Below are 22,577 nucleotides of genomic sequence, written 5' to 3'. Positions count from 1 at the left end.
GAAGAAGCAAAACTAGGGGTCTCTCTTGAGCGCTTTTTGCATCTCTGACCTATGAGAAAAGGCCTATGAGAAATTGGCAGACAGAATTTGCATGTCCTGCCCCCGGACATATGGGTATAAAGGAGGGGAAATGCATATGTTTCATTCAGAAATTTTCTTCGGAGCCGATGGTTGTGTATGCAGCGAGCTGCGAGTCACACACTGTGCCTCTCATCTCTGAGTGATTGCTGTTGGATCTACAGCGCAGTTCAGCGGCTTTCTCCCTTCTCTGCACTGCAGTGCAGCTTGCCCCTGGGCGCCTCGACAGCGCAGTTAAAAGAGTTATTTTCTCTAAAAGAGCAATACACAGCTGGCGTTTGAACGTTTATAAAGATGTCCTTCCGCCCCTGTGTAGTTCCTGGATGCGGTAGAGTACTCTCTGCTTCAGATGGCCACAGGCGCTGTCTCGTGTGTCTGGGCTGCAATCACACCGAGACAGCATTTGTGGATGGTTCATGTTCTCACTGCGAGAACATGACCATGGCAACGTTGCGGTCGCGGCTTTCCTTCAACAAAAGGAACACCACTCCTGCCCCCCCCCGCGTCACTCCTTCTTCCCCTGGGATTGAGGACAAAGCAGCTGGCGATGGAGGTGATCTGGGGATGGCAGCGGGCTCGGTTCTGCCGGGTATGCCCACGCAAACCACCAGCTCCCCGGCATGCTCGTTGACTTTCGTCCGGGCTCGAGGCAACAGCGGCTCACCTCACAGCCAGCCTGCCTATCCTCTGGAGCCCCACGAGCTGGATGAGCCTTCGGGCCAGCACGCCCAGTCTGAGACTGACGCCCAGATGTCTGACATGCTTGCCCGGGCCACCGCCAGCGTGGGGCTGGACTGGAACCCTCTGTCTTACCCACAGCCATCGCGGCTGGATGATTGATTCCTCGGGTCTTCGCTCACAGCCGTGCTCACCCTTCTCCACCCGTCACAAAACCTCTCGCCCATCCGCTCTCACTACCCTCGATGGTGGAGCGGCTCACGGGTACACGGCGGTCCCCCAGGTGGACAGAGCGGTTTTGATCCACCTGTGCCCCGAGAACGCCGCCACCAGGCGGGGTCGCCCTGCGCTCCCCTCCAAGGCCTGTAGGATGACATCTTCACTGACCACCAAAGCCTACAGTGCCACCGGACAGGCCGCTTCCGCCCTGCATGCCATGGCCCTCCTGCAAGTCCACCAGGCCAAGGCACTTAAAGATCTGCACTTGGGTAGTCCTGATCCCGACGTGCTGCAGGAACTGCGCTCAGTGACCGACCTCACTCTTAGGGCCACGAAGGTCACTGCGCGGTCACTGGGGCAGGTGATGGCCACACTCGTGGTTCAGGAATGTCATCTGTGGCTGAACATGGTCGAGATGCGCGAGATGGACAAGACACGCTTCTTCGCCCAGCAGTTCTCTGCGGTGAAGAAGCAGACGGAGGACATTTCACACATTCTGCCCCGCCGCAAATCTGCTCATCGAGGGCGTCCTCCTGCGGCTAAGAAACTGGGCCCAGCTCTCAGCCCCTGCATCGAGTGCCCCACAGGAGATGTACACCCACCGTCTCGCGGACCCCGTCGAGGACCCGGAAGGCTCCAAAGCGGTCCTGAGACACCCAACCAAGAGTACCCACGCATGACCAAGAGTACTCAATAGCTATTTCCTTTGTCTCTGGGTAACCTGGCCCACAAATGCCATTCTCACGGCACTCTGCTGCCACACCTGAACAGTCCCGGTGCGCTGGACGCAGACCTCTCGCCTTCAGCTCCACGACTGTTCCCTGGCCGGTTCACCCTGGTTCAGAGCATCTCTTTTCTCAGCATGGAGTTAGACTCAGTCTCAATGTCAGCACGCCTCACCAACGAGCACATGCAGTCAATGCTAAAATGCCTTGCTGCCTTCAGGCCGGGCACAGCGGTCCCCTTAAAACTTGTCCAGAAGCTCCTGGGGCATATGGCATCCTCCGCGGCGGTCGCGGCACTGGGGTTGATGCATATGAGATGCTTCAGCACTGGCTCCAGACGCAAGTCCCGAGACGAGCATGGCGCCGCGGCACGGCGAACCCTGGACAGACCTCTGTCTTTTGAGGACAGGAGTCCCCTTGTAGCAGGTGTCCCGACCCGTCCTAGTCACTACTGAAGCCTCCAAATTGGTTTGGGGCGACATGTGCAAGGGGCACTCAGCCGCGGGCCATTGGAAAGGGGCCCCACTGTGCTGGCACATCAACTGCCTAGAGTTGTTGGCTGTATTCTTTGCCCTGCGGAGGTTTCTCCCGCTAGTTCAGGGCAAACACATCTTGATCAGATCAGACAGCACCACAACGGTAGCGTACATAAATCTCCAAATGGTGTATACTCCCGCCACATGTCACAACTCGCCCGTCGTCTCCTCCTTTGGAGCCAGCAGCAACTCAAGTCGCTGTGCGCCACTCACATCCCGGGCAACCTCAATGTGGTGGCAGATGCACTATCACGACAAAGCTTGCCCAGCGTAGAGTGGAGGCTTCAGAGACCAGGTAGTGAACCTGCAAGCACTGCCCCGGGAGGAGGCAGACCCAGCCCCTTCATTGCTGTGTCCGATACGTGCTTTGCGTACCTACTTGGACCGCAAGCAGAGCTTTAGACGTTCTGAGCAGCACTTTCTCTGCTTTGGAGGACAGCGTAAATGGAATGCTGTCTCCAAAAAGAGACTTTCCCACTGGGTAGTAGATGCCATTGCATTAGCCTATCACACCCAGGCCGTGCCCCCCCTTGCGGGTCCGAGCACACTCAAAAAGAAGTGTTGCATCCTCATGGGCACTGACTAGAGGTACCTCCCTAGTAGACATATGCAGAGCAGCGGGTTGGGCAACACCTAATACCTTTGCGAGATTCTACAATCTCAGGGTTGAGTCAGTTTCGTCCCGTGTTTTCTCAGGTCCGAGCCAGTAGAACTCGGCAACACGCTGACAAACTGACCGGGTGGATCGCTTGCACCTAGCACCCTTTCCCTTTGCTGAGGTAAAATCGTGCACTCTTATCCCAGGAGATCCACTAACTCGGCTCCCTTGCACTCTGGTCCGCAAATTCAGTGGAGTAATTAGCCGACCAAATCCAATGTGGGTACTCAATCTACCCTGTACTGAAATAGGTGCTCCACAAGTCAGGGCTCCTACGTGGAATTCCCCCCGTGTGTATTTTCCACGGTACGGTCCCCTTGCGAGCGGACTCGCGTCTCCCTTGGTCGCTGTGTCTGTAGCAACTCCTCCCTCCCAATGAGGCAGGATCTACCACCGCGCCACTTTCCACATGTGACCTAAAAGCCCATGTGATGTATTTCACCAAACTTTACCTCCCCCAGCTTGGGCAGGTGTGGTCTCCGCAGGGTCTTTTCCCCCTGAAAGAATAGGAAACTGGGAAAGATCGCCTTCCCTGATGCGTATGAGGCACTTTAGCGCTATGCGAGAAACATAGAGAGATAAAAGGCATGGCTAGCACGGCCTGCTCCCATGCTTGGCAGTGTCGCCTTGTTCCCCCCCTGTCGGGGGTAAAGAACCAGAAGGCTCTGACGATTTTATGGGGCGTTGGGGAAGGGTATGTGCAGCCTGACACAGTCGGTCACTTTGGCACGTAAAATACATGCCCGCTCGTGTGTCAGCAGTACACATACACGGCTCAGCGCATGGCGTGATTTAAATTTTCCCCTAGTGTCGCTTCTTCGATACAACGACGAAGTGAGCGACAGACAGGGAATGTCTAGGTTACGGATGTAACCTCCATTCCCTGATGGAGGGAACGAGATGTTGTGTCCTCCCGGCCAGGTCGCTGAACCATTATCGGCTCCTCAGAAAAATCCTGAATGAAACAGATGCATTTCCCCTCCTTTATACCCGTATGTCCTGGGGCAGGACATGCAAATTTTGTCTGCCAATTTCACATTGGCCTTTTCTCATAGATCAGAGATGTAAAAGGTGCTCAAGAGAGACCCCTAGTGTCGCTTCTTCGACACAACATCTTGTTCCCTCCATCAGGGAACGGAGGTTACATCTGTAACCTCCGTGATTTTTTTATTTTTTAGGATAAAATAAGGACTCAATCAGATAAGTTAAAGCAACATTCTCTTTTTTCTATATTTTTTTGTTGTCATTAAAAAAATTTCACTATAGTTAAATCTTAATTATTTAGTGCAACGTTTTGAGAGTTTTGTGAAATCTTACCACAGTATCTCAAGTTTACAGTCAGGATTCTTCAGTACATCAGAGAGCAGCTTCACTCCTGAATCTCTTAATTTATTCACAGACAGATTCAGTTCTTTCAGGTGTGAGGGATTTGATCTCAGAGCTGAATTCAGAGCAGCACAACCATCATCTGTGACATCACAATAAAACAACCTGCAGAGAACAATGACACACTCTTCACTCTCTCAGTTCACAACACACACATCACTTTAACAGAGATTTGGTGGGGTGGGGGTGATGATGTGTAATGATTTTATTTTATATACAGTGTTGCTCTTTTCCACTTCAGTGCTGTTTGGCATATCAGGGCTGCCGAATGGGTTTGACATGAGTTTCTCCATAACGCTTTAAACTAGAAAAGGCTCACTGGAATTGAAATCGTTCACATCAGTTTTGAGGTCTGTGTAACGCAATATCAATGGAAGCCCGGTTGTTGCACGTCACAGAGAAGAGCAGATCATGATCACTTGATGTAGCGTTGTGTGACCAGAGTTAATTTTTAACAGCTATTTAAAAGTTTTAGTCATTTGATGAAAATGTCCTTTAAAATTAGTCAATATTTCATCATGTGATATTCATTTATTTTAGTCAGTTTTACTCTGATGAAAAGGACATATAAATTTAGTTAATGACAATTACATCTTTTAGTTGATGATGATGTGCAAAACGGACAAAATGTGTGTCAAACTGAAACAGACTAAACCTTAATTAATTATTAAAACATTTAGAAAAAAATCTAAACATATTCTAATGTAATCACATATCAAATATACATGCTGTCATTGTTGTGAAAAACCTGAGCTCCTGAAATAATCATGAATAGACTGAAGTATTTTAAAAGTTAGCTTACTGTATTCTGAATTCTTCATGATTTAGAGACAAATACATTTTCTGTAAAAGGATTTTACATTGTGTAGCTTGTTTCTTACGGAGACAGCGTATTCTCAATGCAAATTACACAACACAAATTGCATGTTCTGACTAGTGCATCATTTAGTTCAAGTTCACCTGTACATTTACTCCACTGTGCAGATGTAAGTTGTTATAATACATAAAGAGTATGTTAGTGATATAGTGATTAATATCGTGTATAAATAAGATGCGTTTGAATGAGGTATTTACCCTGTTTTGAAGCGGTTCATTACGCCAGTGTTCAGCGTGTTCAACTCACCAGCTCAAGCAGAGAATTATTGTATTATATAATCCATGTCTAATATCTTCTTCTATATACAGATTCTCAAGATATTTCTTCTTTTGTCTATATTTTGCAGTATAATTTTTATCTCGCCACACTGTCGTTAGGCGAAAATTAAACTCATTTAATTTTCGTCATTATTTGCCATTTTCATCTCACTTCGTTATCGTCGACAAAGTAAAAAAAACATCTTCAGAAAACCTTTTCATCGTGATTTCATTGACGAGATTAACACTGTGTATGGCCAATTAGCACTGTGATTGAGATGACCAATGAAAACCTTCCTGAGGGTTTCGTCCTGACTAGGGGGGCGTGGTTTGTGTTTAAGTGGTTTGGGGGAAAATCATGCTTTTAAAAATGCTCTGACATGCAAGTTTATCTTCTGTGAAACACAACACCGCTTCTGCTTTATTTCATTGCGACACTGCTTCTGAATTTACTTATATTGTGTTTTTATATAATTCCATCATATTTTGTGATCTACATCACCTAAAGCTGTTTGGAAAGTTTGTAATGTGTCTGGAATGTGAGCTGTTTTCATCCTCTCCTCTATCATGTACTCGAGCTGAAGTGCTCCTCTCACACGTCATCATTAGAGTTTCATATGATCTCACATTAAATGAGATCAAATTAATATTCAACAATGAAAATATTTGTCGACAATTCTTTAGTGCCGACGCTGATGATTTCGTCGACTAATCGTTTCAGCCCTATGTCAGAATATCAGACCATGTTACTCTCAGATGATCTTCAGTTTACAGTGAGGATTCTCCAAACATGAGGGGGAGTAAATGACAGATTTATTAACATTTTTGGGCAAAATTAGGACTCAATCAGATAAATTAAAGCAACATTCTCTTCCATTATTTGAGAGAACTCTGTTTTCAAAAAAACTTTGTTTTTATTTTAATTTTTTCATTAAATTTAAATCTTTATTATTTACTGCAGAAGGAGAATGAAGGATGATTTGAGAGTTTTGTGAAATCTTACCTCAGTATCTCCAGTTTACAGTCAGAATTCTTCAGTCCATCAGAGAGCAGCTTCACTCCTGAATCTCTTAGTTTATTCACAGACAGATTCAGTTCTTTCAGGTGTGAGGAGTTTGATCTCAGAGCAGAAGTCAGAGCAGCACAACCTTCATCTGACATCACAATCACTCAACCTGCAGAGAACAATGACACACTCTTCACTCTCTCAGTTAACAACACACACCTCAGTTCAACAGGAGAATATTACCATTCCTGAGTCTGTTTAATATTTTTTCTAATTTATGTGTGTTTGTGTTTCAAATGTGTAAATAAACACATCAATTCAATATGATACAACAACATCTAAATATGAATCAAGCTAATATTTAAACAACCATCTTTACTGACAATAAAAAAGCTTTAATTCAATCAACCAAACATTAATAAAATCAGATACCTTCATAAATATATCAATGTTTTTTCTTCACTTCATTATTTAGTTTTCTTCATAATTCTTCATTTTAGCTAATGTGGTTTATTTTAAATACTGTAAATGAATGAAATGGGACTTTTCTGTCTGGTTTCTCTGTTCTCTGGTTCTTGATTTAGATTTGTTTGTTTCTCTACTGAACTTCTGGATTTCTCTGATCTTTTGATCATTTATTGGATGATGTTTTCTGGATTTACATTTGGAATTGATCAGTTTCTATAGTATTTCCTAATAACATGTGACACACAGAGTTCACACATAACTCTATATTATTGTAAGAATTGTTGCAATTATGCACTATTTATAAATATTTCTGTCACAATATCAGATCATGTGACACTCAGAGGATCTTCACTTTACATTAAGGATTCTCCAAACATGAGGGGGAGTAAATTACAGATTTTTCATTTTTTAGGGCAAAATTAGGACACAATTGGATAAGTTAAAGCAACATTCTCTTCCATTATCTAAGAGAAATCTGTTTTCAGTGTTTTTTTGTTGTCACTATAGTTAAATCTTTATTATTTACTGCAGAAGGAGAATGAAGGAGGATTTGAGAGTTTTGTGAAATCTTACTCCAGTATCTCCAGTTTACAGTGAGGATTCTTCAGTACATCAGAGAACAGCTTCACTCCTGAATCTCTTAGTATATTCCCAGACAGATTCAGTTCTTTCAGGTGTGAGGGGTTTGATCTCAGAGCTGAAGTCAGAGCAGCACAACCTTCATCTGTGACATCACAATAACTCAACCTGCAGAGAACAATGACACACTCTTCACTCTCTCCGTTCACAACACACACATCAGTTCAACAGGAAAATATTACCATTTCTGTGTCCGTTTAATATTTTTTAAAATGTATGTGTGTTTGTGTTTCAAATGTGTAAAGAAGCACATCAATTCAATATGATAGAACAATATCTAAATATGAATCAAGCTAATATTTAATCAACCATCTTTACTGACAATGAAAAAGCTTTAATTCAATCAACCAAACATTAATAAAATCAGACATCTTTTTTAAATATCAAACACAAAATAATTAAGTTTTATCTTCTCTTTCTTCATGATTTAGTTTTCTTCATAATTCTTCATTTTAGCTCATGTGGTTTATTTTAAGTACTGTAAATGAATCAATTGTGGCTTTTCTGTCTGGTTTCTCTGTTCTCTGATTCTTGATTTAGATTTGTTTGTTTCTCTACTGAACTTCTGGACTTCTCTGATCTAAAGATCGTTCATTGGATGATGTTTTTTGGATTTACATTTGGACTAGATAAGTTTCTAAGGTATTTCCTAATAACATGTGACACACATAGTTCACACATAACTCTAAATGATTGTAAGAATTGTTGCAATTATGCACCATTTAAAAACATTTCTGTCAGAGTATCAGATCATATGACTCTCAGATGATCTTCAGTTTACAATGAGGATTCTCCAAACATGAGGGGGAGTAAATTACAGATTTTTCATTTTTTAGTGCACAATCAGATAAGTTAAAGAAACATTCTCTTCCATTATCTAAGAGAACTCTATTTTTATTTTTATTTCATTAATGTTAAATCTTTATTATTTACTGCAGAAGGACAATGAAGGAGGATTTGAGAGTTTTTGAAATCTTACTCCAGTATCTCCAGTTTACAGTCAGGATTCTTCAGTCCATCAGAGAGCAGCTTCACTCCTGAATCTCTTAGTTTATTCCATGACAGATGCAGTTCTTTCAGGTGTGAGGGGTTTGATCTCAGAGCTGAAGTCAGAGTAGCACAACCTTCATCTGTGACATCACAATCACTCAACCTGCAGAGAACAATGACACACTCTTCACTCTCTCAGTTCACAACACACACATCAGTTCAACAGGAGAATATTACCATTCCTGTGTCTGTTTAAGATTTTCAATTAAATACATGATTAATATTCACTTCTGTAGTTATAATTATTTTGATACTGTTTTATTGTTATTGTTATGATAATTAACATCTACAACAACCATAATTCAGCAAATACGAAGCAGAAATTCATAGAATTGATTTTTAATATGTATGTTTAGCATGTACAGAAATAAATGACATATGCATACATTAAATCATACATTTACTGTAATTACAAAATAATTTTCTTATATATTAGCAACATAAACAATCGTATATATCTTCTGCCATGTTGAGGCGCATCTCTTACTCTAAACAGTGATACAAATAATAAATAGTTATGCATACAGGACAAATGACACCAATACTTTGAGGGAACATATATAGACAATATTAAAAATAATAAAATATTAATATTAAATTAATAATTTATTACTTTACAAATAGCCATGCTTTTTTACAAGTATCAAGTGTTCATGATAAAGTTAAACAAAGAAGTATTAATAATTCTCATCTCGCACACATATATTTGATTGGAATACATCACATCCGGTCGAGATGTGGCATACGGGATAGTTGCTCAAGGTCAACATTTTTAATGAATGCAAAGGTCAAATCGGATCAAAAATTCTCAAATCGGATCCAAAACTTTCACATCCACAGATGGGTCATCACCCCATGCACCCCCCTTTTTGACTCTCCAGAGGACATTAATGACTTCTGGTCTATCGGAGGTCGTTTGACGTGTGCAGTGAAAAGGTCGACTTTACAGTGTGAAAATGGAGAAAGCACAAATATACTGAACCCTTACTCTGATCTCTAAAGATTTGAGCTATTGTATTATCACTTATCTGTTGCCCAAATATCTGCAGTAGTGAACATAATAATGACTAAATCAATTTACTTTAAGCAGCCAGCAAGACAGAATTTTATGAATTAAATGTTTGCATAAACTGTTGTGTTTTAACATGTTCTGTCAACTTTAAAAACATCAGAAAAATAAATTGCCGAAGACCAGCTCTACATAGAGGATGTCGTTACAGAAGCCTGTTGAAAGCAGTTTGCTGCAGTTTTTAAGGATCGTGTCCACTCATTAAACATAAATTGCATAACGTTTTCTGAACAGCTATAATTCCCTCTCACATCAGCTGCTGTCTGTTCATGATGTTTCCTCACCTGATAGTGACCAGGTAACACATACTTTTAGGGAAAATACAGTTATTACAGAGGAGCAAAGTTAAATACAATTCACTCATGACATGACAAAATGCTCCTTCTTTAAATAATTAAATAATAATTGATTTAAACCTTTCAGTAATTCTCTCGTGTTTCACCTCTGCTCATTTCTCTTCAGTGGCTTCTGGTTCCTGTTAAAATTGAATTGAAGACACTGTTCTGATCCGAAGACACTGTTCTGATCTGAAGACACTGTTGTCAGTCCTGTCCCTTATTACATTCAATTCACCATCAAGTCATTACACCATGATCAGACCTCTATGATCTCAAAATAACCTCACAAAAATCTCTTTAGTGTTAGTGTAGTGTTCAGCTTTGTGAATGTTCAGCTACCTGTCCTGATCAGTGACATTTGTGTGATTTTCCCCCCTTAGTAGCATAAATGTGATGTTTTAACAATGTTGTGATTATTGTGAGTGTTACTTACTGAACTGATCTGGATTCTTTAATCACAGGCAGCAGATACTGAAGAACTTCATCTGCTTTATTATGTGCTCCTATAAACTGTTTCAGATCAAACTCATCCATCTTCTGCTCTGAGGTCAACAACACAAACACCACAGCTGACCAGTGTGAAGAGGAGAGTTTTGTTTCTTTTATATTTCCAGATTTCAGATAATCTTGGATCTCCTTCAAAAGTGAATCATCATCCAGTTCATTCAGACAGTGAAACAGATTTATAGATTTCTCTGGAGAGTGAGTCTCGCTGATTTTCTGCTTGATGTATTTCACCGTTTCCTCTTTGTTGTAGGAGCAGCTTCCTGTCTGTGTCGGCAGTTCTTGTAAGAGAGTGTGATTAGACTCCAATGAGAGACCCAGAAAGAAACGAAGGAAAAGGTCCAGATGTCCATTCTTACTCTGTAAAGTCTCATTCACAGCTGTCTGATGCAGGTCAAACATAGAAACCTGTTCTGATGAATTCTGTTTAATCAACTTTAACTGTCTTTGTTTGGTGATTTGTTTAAACACATTCTTGTTGTTGTTTGTAAAGGAGAGGTGCACATATAGAGCTGCTAGATGTTCCTGAATGCTCAGATGAACAAAGCAGATCACTTTCCCCTGATACAACCCAAAATCCTCTCTGAAGATCTGAGTGCACAATCCCGAGTACACTGATGCTTCTGTCATATCAATGTCACACTCTCTCAAGTCTTCCTCATAGAAGATAAGATTGCCTTTCATAAGCTGCTCAAAAGCCAGTGTCCCCAGTTTGAGGATCATGTCTCTGTCTTTACTTTTCTTCTCATAGTTCTTCTCATGTTTGATGTTTGTCTGAATGATCAGGAAGTGTGTGTACATTTGAGTGAGTGTCTTGGGGATCGCTCCTCTCTCTGTTTCACTCAACATTGTCTCTAGAACAGTGGCTGAAATCCAGCAGAACACTGGGATGTGACACATGATGAAGAGGCTCCTTGATGACTTCAGGTGTGTGAAGATTCTGTTGGCCAGACTCTGATCTCTGATTCTCTTCCTGAAGTATTCCTCCTTCTGTGAGTCATTGAATCCTCGTACCTCTGTCACTCGATCAACACACTCAGAGGGGATGAGATCAGCTGCTGCTGGTCTGGAGGTGATCCAGATGAGAGCAGAGGGAAGCAGATTCCCCTTGATGAGGTTTGTCAGCAGCACATCCACTGAGACTGATTCAGTGACATCACACAATCTCACATTGCTCTGAAAATCCAGAGACAGACGACACTCATCCAAACCATCAAAGATGAAGGAAACTTTATATTCATCTCTGGATATTTCCATTTCTTTTGTTTCACTGAAGAAAACCTGAAGAAGATCTGAAAGACTGAGTTTTTTGTCCTTCATCAAATTGAGTTCTCTGAATGGAAGTGGAAATATGAGGTGGACGTCCTGATTGGCTTTCCCTTCAGCCCAGTCCACAATGAACTTCTGCACAGAGACTGTTTTTCCAATGCCAGCGACTCCCTTTGTCAGCACAGTTCTGATGGGTTTGTCTTGTCCAGGTAAAGGTTTGAAGATGTCATTGCATTTGATTGGTGTGTCCTCTGTTGCTGCTCTTCTGGACTGTTTCTCAATCTGTCTCACCTCTTGTTCATTATTGATTCCTCTTTCACTATCTGTGATGTAGAGCTCTGTGTAGATCTCATTCAGGAGTGTTGGGTTTCCCTGCTTTGCTGTTCCCTCACACAAACACTGAAACTTCTTCAGCAGATTGAATTTGAAAGTGTTTTGGACTTCAACATGTTGCGAGTGACTGTAAGATTGAAATCATTGTTAATTTTTTACAGTTTTTTGCTGTTATCATTTCAGTCTTTTGTCAAATATGTCCTTTAAAATAAGTGTATATTTTATCATGTCATTTTCAACTAAAATTGCATAAAAGTTTAGTCACTGAAACAAAATATATTTTAGTTGATGATAATGTTTAAAATGACATAAAGCCTGTTAAACTGTAATAAACCCAACTTTAAACAAATATTCTTAAACATGTATCAAACATATAAAAGACAGACTACATACAAAATACTGAACAAGTGCCCTTGTTGTAAAAACCTGAGCTTCTGTAATAATATACTCAAGTATAAGCAACTCTTTAGAAGTTAGTATGCTGTTTTCTGAATACTTCATACTTATATAAATTTTTTGTATTTAGCCAGTTTAGGATCTTGCCTTGTGTGTATAGTGTGTTTTTTTTACAGAAACAGCACATTCACAATGCAAGTTACATGTATTATGACCAGGTGCGTAACTTAGTTCAAGTTCACCTGTTCATTCGGTTTATTGTCTGTGCAGATGCAAGTAATAATATTACATAGATGTTGTGGATATAGTGATTAATTTCATATATAAATATTATGTGTTTGAGTGAAGTAATTCATCCGTTTTAATGCTGTACAGTTTGCCAGATTTTAGTGCTTTCAACCTGCGCAGATCAAGTGGGAAAATTCAGGAAATGAAGTTATCTTTTTTGCCCACAAACTAATATATATATACATATATATATATATATATATATATATATATATATATATATAGTTATAGATGTCCTGGAGGGAGGGAAGCCCACCTCCGATGATGTTTTTGGCAGTTCGCACCACCCTTTGCAGGGCTTTGCAGTTGTGGGCGGTGCCATTGCCGTACCAGGTGGTGATGCAGCCAGTCAGGATGTTCTCTACAGTACTAGTGTAGAACCATGTGAGGATGTGGTGGTTCATCAATGATGCTACATGTTGCAAGCTGCAGACAGCATGGGTGAGAGACGAGCATCTCCATGTTAGAGTGCGCATCACCCGGCAGAACTTTAAATCTGTCCCGGTCTCGACTCCTGCGTAGATTGGGTCTCTTCCGTGACTGGTTGAAGCGGCTCTGACCGCACCGAGAATGACAGTTTTGGAGTTGTGCTTATTTACATGTCATGCTCCCATATTACATTAACTTTAATTATTTATGAAATAAAGACATATCGCAAAGCTGTGATCTGTGTTTCTATCAGACACTCGAGCTGCAGACAGCGGGGGTGAGAGACGAGCGTCTCGTGTTAGTGTGCGCATCAGTGTCCGAAACTGATTGAATTAAAATAAATTGGTAAGGAAGTCAGAGTTGTGTTAATAAATTGAATGTTTTGTTTAAATAATTATGAGAAGTGCCCTTTTTTCCACTTGAGCCCCTGCCCCCCAAAATGTCTGTGCACGTCCCTGTCCATCAGACTCGAGTTATACAAATCCAGGCATCTCTTGACCTCCTCACACACGAGCTCTTGACGTGCAAATCCACTGTTGCTGTTTTTACCTTTGTCCCTGTTATTTACTGGTGATTACATCTTCTTCGAGCATTTGTTGGTGAAAGCAAAAGGCTCAGATGTGAGTACTGCAACCACGTGGACCATGATATTCATGTAAGTATTTCCACGTCATGCACAGTCTAGTGTTAGAATAACCAGACTGCGTGTGTACAGTGCTCGAGCCCTCTGCTGATGACGAGATTTGCATCACGCGTCCTGTATGTTTCACTTCAAAATCTAAGTATACAGCCGTGGCCAAAAGTATTGGCAGTTACATGTACATACATTTTGTGTTTTGCAAAGTTTGCAACTTAAATAATTTTTCAGCTTCTGGGCCAAATCCTGACTGATGGCGTTCCATTCTTGCCTTATTAGTGCTCGGAGTTGATCACAATTTGTGGGCTTCTGCTTGTCTGCTACCTCAATAACTGCTATGTGTATAGAACACTATCTCATAGTATGTTATGTTTACATTTGGCATTTTTAGAAACTGTCATCTTTTGCACTACTGTGTACTCGTCTCTTAATGTGTCTATTGTCCTGTTCATTGTTAGAAATGTATTGTACTGTCCCGTACTTTTTGCACACGTTTGCACGTGCACTTTATTTAGGTATTATATTGGTACTTTATATAGGTATTTTATTTAGTTTGTGTTGTCTCTTGTGGTTCTGTGTTTGTCCTATTTTGTTTTTATGTAGCACCATGGTCCTGGAGGAACGTTGTTTCGTTTAGCTGTGTACTGTACTAACTGTATATGGTTGAAACGACAATAAAAACCACTTGACTTGTCCACTCGACTTTTGAGGATTGACCACATGTTCTCTATGGGATTAAGATCCGGGAAGTTCCCTGGCCACGTATCCAAAATGTCACTGTAATGATCACTGAGCAAATTCATTATTACTCTTGCCTTGTGACATGGTGCTCCATCATGCTTGAAAATGCACGGATCATCACTAAATTGCTCCTGGATCGTTGGGAGAAGTTGCTCTTGCAGGATGTTTTGATACCATTCTTTATTCATGGCAGTGTTTTTGGGCAGAATTGTGAGAGAGCCCACTCCCTTGGATGAAAAGCAACCCCACACATGGATGGTCTCAGGATGCTTCACTGTTGACACGACACAGGACACATGGTAGTGTTCACCTTTTCTTCTCTGCACTATAGATTTTCCAGATGTATCATACAGTCAGAAGGGGGCTTCATCAGAGAAATTAACTTTGCACCACTCTTCGGCTGTCCAACCCTTGTACTTCCTGCAGAATTTCAGTCTGTCCTTGATGTTTTTCTTGGAGAGAAGTGGCTTCTTTTCTGCCCTTCTTGACACCAGGACATTGTCCAAAAGTCTTCGCCTCACTGTGCGTGCAGATGCACTCACATCAACCTGCTGCCAATATTGAGCAAGCTCTGCACTGGTGGTGACACGATTCAGTAGCTGACTCCTCAGGAGGAGACCTGGTGCATGCTGGACACACTGGGATGTCCTGAAGCCTTCTTCACTGCAGTTGATCCTCTCGCCTTGAAGTTCTTGATGATCTGGTAAATGGTTCTTTCAGGTGCAATATTCTTTGCAGCAATTTCCTTGCATGTGAGGCCATTTTGATGCAAATCAATGATGGCTGCACGTCTTTCTTTAGAGGTAACCATTGCGAACAAGAACACAATGATTGGAAGCACGTCTTCCCTCATTTTATAGCAATCAGTCTGCTCTTATAATCCAATCAGAATGATAGAGTGATTTCACCTGACTAGTACTCGTTCACACTTTCACAGGTGCTGCTGATATGATTAGTGAAATTATGTTTGCTGGTCATTTTGTGACAGGGACAAAAACAGTGAAATTTGGGTTTTTGTGCTAAAGTACATTTTTCTTTGGACAATTAAGCTTTTTGCAATTATTTAAAATGCATCTGATCACTCTGCACAATAATCTAGAAACAATGGCATCAACACCACAACAACTGAAGCAGAAAACTTTGTGAAACACAAAATGTATGTCACTGCCAATACTTTTGGCCACGGCTGTACTTTAGTCGTAAGACTTGCCATTTATGGTGCCAACTGATATGGTGTTTAAACGCTATTTTAAAGTGTCTTCGTACTTTTGTAGACATGCAAATTCCATTTGTCTTCCTTTGTGTTTCTTTTAAAGACTGACTTAAGCATGAGCCAATAGTATTGGAGGGTGGGCTGTGACGAAGCATATCATGGTTGGACCCACTGAGTAAATACACCCCTTCAACTGAACTAGTCAGTCATTTTGTTCATGTCATGAACAAACTTGAATGTAAAGTATTATAATGTAATTATATCATAATATTAATTGACCTATCGAGACAAAAATGCTGAAGAATAGCATCAGATTTATAGAGTATTGGACGGATTTTTGGGGTAGACCCGTCCCTCTAAAAGGAGAAGGACATCATCTCACTGGGGGATGTGCCGCTCCCATCTCTAGTGATTTGGCTCATAGTCTTAATAGTGTTAGGGTGGGTTGCACCAATACAAATTATTTATAAACTTAGATTAAATGAAGGGTTTTCTGAAAATTCTGTAAAACTTTTTTAAAATTCATTAGGATTACACTTTAACCACATTTTGATGTTGAATTAAATTTCACAGTTAATCTAGATTCATTTGAACGCTGTTGATCCATTAGTGTAAACTCTGATTTAAATAATTTATGTGGTTTAAATAAAACAAACTGACCACAATTAAAGATGAATGACTGGGTAAGCAAACAGTGGATGTGCCATCATCCCTCTGATAGACATTTATTCTATTATTACAAGCGACAGGTGATCATTATTGCTCAACCTCCTCTCTAATACTCACTTCAGTCAGCAGCATAAACTCTTTATTTAAGGCCATATAACAGTGGAACTGAAGGGAAGGGAAGATGGTCGAGCAGAGATTTGCACATCTTGATTCTTATTGAAAACGCTGCTGCAACATGTTCTCAACCTGGTTGATTGGCCCTATGTATTAATGATCTACAGCTTGATTCAGAATCCATCATGGCAGACAAAATTATTAACAGGTGAAGTTTTTAATCACAGGTTACAATTTTAATCTCTCATTTTATTAAACCATGAATTAAATTAAGTGGTGCAACACAAATCAAATAAAAATAAAACATGGATTGACAAACCATGGATTAGCTTCAAACTCTGCTTAATTAAAAAGGAAATGTTCACCCATAAATGGATATTCTCTCATCATTTAGGGTGTGTTCACATTTGGCAGGTTTGGTTCGATTTAAGGGTGTGTTCATACTTGTAGTTCAGTTCTCTTGGTTCTCTTGGTCTGGACCAAAAAAGAAAATGATACATTTAGTCCTGGTTCGTTTTAGTGTTCACACTGGCATTTTAAACACCGTACCTAACGATGCAAAACCAAAGGCATCAGGAAAAAGTCATGACCTGATTGGACAGCTTTTATGATGTATTCTATTAGACGGAACTTTCCGATCATCCAAAACAATGCTGGACTTAATGCGCTCGTTATATTTATATATGGTGGTATTTTTACCAGCTGAGAGCAAAAGAAGAGTTAATAAAATGTGTAAAACAGTCAAAACAGCACCAGGAATTCCTCCGTTGCACACAGAAACAAAGATATGCTGCAAGGATGGCTGACGGAGGTTCTGATGCCTGTACCGAACTGTAATGGGCAACATAGCTCCTATGATGAGAGGAACCATGTATGCTTGAGGTCAGTATTAGGCAAATTACTTCCTGTTTTTGATCTGTTTAGATATCTTTGGTCCATGTTGCGTTCATATATCAATCTAACCGCACCAGAGTTGGTTTGGAAGTGAACCGAGGCCCATTATTCAGGTGGTCTCTGTCCACTGTTTTGGGGAACACCAAGTGAAACGCACTAATAGAGCAATCGCACCAGAGATTGTTTTAATCAAACCAAACCTCCCAAGTGTGAACATCTTTTCTCATATGCAGCTTATATGCAATATGCTCTTACAGTTTTTTTTTTTACAATCATTTACACACTTGTCCCCAAACTGAGAACATATTTTCTAAACTCTCATACAGTTGTCTTTTTCAGCCTTCAGCTTTACAAAGAATTCATCTCTCTTCCAAAATGCACAACCACCACCAAAACACTTCATACATGTCTCAAAATCAACTTCCTCTAACATAACACAGCAAACATTCACAGACATGAAAAACATCTGATCATTCAGAACACAATGACCTTCAAAACATAATGGGACATTACAAGATTACTGGAAGTTTTTAAGGATCTTGTATTTTTTACAGAGACCAGAATTCCTTTAAAAACATAAACAGCCTCTTTATTGTGTTGTATTCAATGTAGTATGATACAGTACAAGAGTCATTTTAATTTCATATGTGCCTTTACTTTATTCTGCATATTGTATTCTCCAACATACAAAACATACTGTAACATATAGTCAACATGTCCTTTTTTAGTAACATTGTGATCTCCAGCAGACTGTATGTCCTGTGATAAACCTGAGGAACAATCTCTTGTCATGTCTGATCATCTCTGTCATGTTCACATGATATTACTGTACAGTATAAAGATGAGCTCTTGTGAAGAGATGCCAATGAAACTGTTACAGTAAAGCAATCAGCTGTAGAAGAGACAATTATTTTTTATTATAATTTATATTCATTATATAAATTAATAATCATCATTATTTTCCTTTTTTTTGTAGATTTAGATTTTTTTTTTTACATTTATACATAATTACTGTGTGAACCTCATTGCTCAAACCTCAACCTCAGATTCATGTCATGAATTTTGTTAGATGTGATTATTGAATTAATTGTGTATGACAAAATGATCCACAGTTTATTCCTCAGACACTGCTGTTGTGCTGACTATATTAAGAGTTTTGACAGTGTGTTATCAGGATGGAGACATGTGTGAAAATAATTGTAAAAACTGTCACATTTTAATGATATTGCTGCATCTCTGTCTTGTACCCCCTTTAAAAACTCTCTGATCTTATGTGGATTGTGTTCATAATATACAGTATTTGCTGTCTTTGCATTTAAACTCACTTGAGTCCTCTAAACATCATGATCAATTGGTCACAGCTGCCTTTTTAGTATCTAATAATAACTCATACTGAGCAAGTATTTTATACATGCTAACCAGCTGAACATTGCTGATTCTCACAGAGCTTGTGTGTTTTATGGAAGATGTCGTGTTGTTGTTATGTTACACACAGGAACTGTTTGCTCATGTTTAATGCACAGTCCTAGTTCAACATTCAGCAATTTCACTTCTGCTTATTTGATGAAGATATATTTGAGCACATGACATTACACAGCAGATCTGATCTGAATGTCACTAAAGCTGGAAAGACTTTTGTTCTGTTCTCTGTAGTTTATTTCTGTGTCACTAGGTGGTGCATCTGGTTTTACTCAGTTGATGCTGATATCTGCTGATGACAGCTGTCTTAAATCTGTCAATCATCTTTTCAATCATTTATAGAAGTTTGTCTGTAAGTATCAAAGTGTTTATGAGAAGTTTATCTTCATCTTATGTTTGATATTGATGACATTATTTAAATTATTAATTATTGATGGCCCCTAGCCACATCCTCCACAGTTTTAAGAGTTAATATGTTATTAATAAAAATTGTTTATCCTTTTTATATGCTAAAATGAGAACTTTCTTGAGCCATGAAAATACACCATTTTGGATGGTTTATACTTTATTTTTTTATTGTTATTTTTTTTCCTTTACCTGTACTTGTCTTTATGACTGTATTCATACATTGTTTGATCTTATTGAACATTTAAATAGAAAAAACTCCACAGTTTTACCACCATTTGTGGACTTTACTTATTGCACCCTCCACAGTATTACCCACCGAAGGGACATTTTCCAACTTAAATCAATCTTAAATTGCAGATCTGGAATGATTTCACCGCAACAACATCTGACCAGCTTAAAATACGGGACAAATCGCATCCTGTATTGATTCAATGGGACGCATCATTTTATCTTTAAATACGGGATGATTTTACAGAACAGGTGGCAACCCTAAGTGGTGGTGTACTAATAAATCCATGCTTCAGTTCAACTCACTTGTGGAAGAGTTTATCTGTCTGTCTAGTGGATGAAGGGGGACTCTTTTACGAGGGCCGAATAACTTTCAGCTACGACTGAAGAGTTTCAAATTTACATGCCAATAAATGCACAGAATTGATGTACACTATACAATGCAATGTGCTGCTTTCTGAAAAACTGTTTTCACAAGTATAAAATCATCATTACATTTACAGGAGAAACATACACACAAATGACCTTTGACCCCAATCCCAAGTAATGTACATTTCTCCAGTTCTGTCTGTGACTGAATCAAACCGGTCTCACTGTCATCTTGCTGTAGATCTCACTTTACCCTAAAGCTGTTTTCACATGTTTATACTTGAGATAATCCAGTCTGTTCTCATTTCTCCTCAGTGTTTTTATACTGTAGTGTTGTGCAGCATATCAGAAATATCTATCAGTGTATTTTATTAAAGCATTGAAATCCTCTGACCTCTTGACCTTCCCTGTGTCTGTCTGTCCACTGAGATCCTTTGTGGAGTCCATGACATCATCTGAACAGTCCACTGAACACCTGTCAACAAACGGGACATCATCTATATTTGTGATGTGTTTATTTGTTCAATACTGACACATATTTGTTTTTATTTGTCCTCTAGAATATTCCATTAGAAATGAATCAATGAGGTTCAATTGCAGACTGTCAGCTTTTATGACATGTTAAACACCAGCATAAAGAGAAAACATCAGAAGACTCAACAGAAGAAAACAAAGCAACGTTTCAAGTCAATAGAAGAAATAACATTTCAGTGCCAAAGAAACTGAACACATACTGACAATTCAGATAAAAGAGCAAAAGTCTCAGTATCTGTTTGTTCTGCTGTGATTAATACTTAGATATCTGTTAGATGTCTTACTGTAGCTGATAGTTTGAAAGGTTTATTATTGTTGTCTTGTGAGTTTTGGTTTGTTTAGCAGCAGTTCAGTACTCACCTGTCAAGAACTGTTGATGTTCCTCTTTACTGACTAGAATATCACCTACAAAATACTTCACAATGAATTTATTGATTGTTTCAGACAATTCAGTGGAACAAAAACTGTCAAACTTTTTCTCTGTTTCTCTCGTCATGTAATTTCCTGCTCCTCACTAAATGGATCCTGTTTTATTAGTTTGACTTTCACCTGAGGAGGAGGAGTCTGAAAGAGACAAACAACATTTAAAGGTGCAGCAGGTGTTTCATGCTCTTAAAGGTAAAGTTGAGCCATTCACTTTCATTAATGGGTAAAGATATTCAGTGACTGAGACCTAACATCTCATTTACTGTTCCACATGTTAAACTGGTTTGGTTCAACATGAGGGTGACATTATTTTATTGAAACATGAAAAACTTAAACAAAATACATTTCTAAATTCAAATTACACTTTAAATGAAATGAAAAAGCAATTAAAATAACGAAGTGACTAAATTTTTTTTTATATATAAGCACCTCCCCAAATCCAAACATTTATCCTCTTCATTTGCATCACGCAAGTATCACAACAAGTGAAAAATTACTTATAGCCTACACATTAATAACTAAAGACAATTATAACTGTAAAGATAATTATAATCATCATCATAATAAATATAATCATGTTTCATCAAACGAGCGTCTTTGTGTCTAATTTCTTGTCATACATTAAATGACTCTGAGAAGTCTTACAGGTCGCCCTCCACAGTGTCTGTACATCAGCAAAATTACCCGCCACTGTGCATGAAAATCTGCAATTGGCGGGAGTTCATTTCAAACCTGTTGCGACGTTGACTTTGGTGACACCCAAATGAACCATGGCACACTTTACTCAGTCATAAAACCAGTCTCTGATTACACTGTTTCTACAGCCATCTGCAATGATTTACCAACAGTCTTAAAACTCGTTTGATTTGATGCAATCATCAGTAGGCTAGATCTATTTATTTTATTTAAGAGACATCTGTTGTGTTTGTTTTTATACAATAGAATCCGTCCAATGTAGGCCTACATTAATGCCCAGTTAAAAGTCTATTCTATTCTATTCTAGTCTATTGTTATTTGTGATATTATTTATGTTATTATCATATTGGTACACGTTTTGATAATATTTGCTATTTGTATTGATTCTATAATAATATTGTGTGGAAAAAGAAGGCTCCACATTTTTGGGATTTCATATATAATAAATATATTTCATTTTATATCTAGCTGATCTGTATTAAGTCAAAACAGATGACTGAAACTGCAGTAGGGCAATATTTATATATAGCAAGCATTTGGAGACCCTAAATTCAGAGCCGGTCAACCCATTAGGCGGCATTGATTCAGGGGCGGCGATCTACCGAGCCAATAAGTGTGTGTTCAATCTGTGTCCAACAAAATCGTCCTGTGTAGTCAAGGGCATGCAGACATATGCCGTATGCCCACCTATCTTTCTTAGGATGTTGCGTATGCCCACCTGAAATAAGTAATGATACGTGTGGCCACCAGAACAATGAGTGAATTTTTTACTTTTTGGGCGGGAAATTTTACAGTTTACCTGTAAAGCACCAATATTTTAAAAAAAAAAAAATCACATACTTCTGAAAATAAAAGCAATTTTAAAGATTGCATACTTCTGTCGTGACCTTCACTCACTCACGACGTCACAACCGCATCAAACTAACAGCTGGGAAAACAGATATCATTATATTCACACCGGACTATCGTGACATGAGCTCACAATCACAGCAGCTATCTGACGCCATCTTCTGTTTAAATCTGGGA

At 39.5% G+C, this 22,577-nt stretch overlaps 1 protein-coding gene across 1 annotated transcript in view; it reads right to left on the bottom strand.

Annotated features, from left to right (window-relative positions):
- The window catches only part of LOC127650476 (NACHT, LRR and PYD domains-containing protein 12-like), a 42,553-nt gene extending 21,623 nt beyond the window's left edge, over positions 1 to 20,930 (bottom strand). Inside the window, 8 exon segments of the mRNA XM_052135924.1 lie at positions 4,212 to 4,385; positions 6,418 to 6,576; positions 6,578 to 6,589; positions 7,462 to 7,635; positions 8,507 to 8,680; positions 10,418 to 12,217; positions 20,290 to 20,370; positions 20,790 to 20,930. Coding sequence (XP_051991884.1) covers positions 4,212 to 4,385; positions 6,418 to 6,576; positions 6,578 to 6,589; positions 7,462 to 7,635; positions 8,507 to 8,680; positions 10,418 to 12,217; positions 20,290 to 20,342 — 2,546 coding nt within the window. The 5' untranslated portion in view covers positions 20,343 to 20,370; positions 20,790 to 20,930.
- Positions 20,931 to 22,577: the final 1,647 nt, after the last annotated feature.

The sequence above is a fragment of the Xyrauchen texanus genome, chromosome 10, assembly GCF_025860055.1.
Source record: "Xyrauchen texanus isolate HMW12.3.18 chromosome 10, RBS_HiC_50CHRs, whole genome shotgun sequence".
Classification (NCBI taxonomy): Eukaryota; Metazoa; Chordata; class Actinopteri; order Cypriniformes; family Catostomidae; genus Xyrauchen; species Xyrauchen texanus.
Note: the sequence above shows the minus strand (reverse complement) of the source record. Positions and strands in the feature narration are given on the sequence as shown.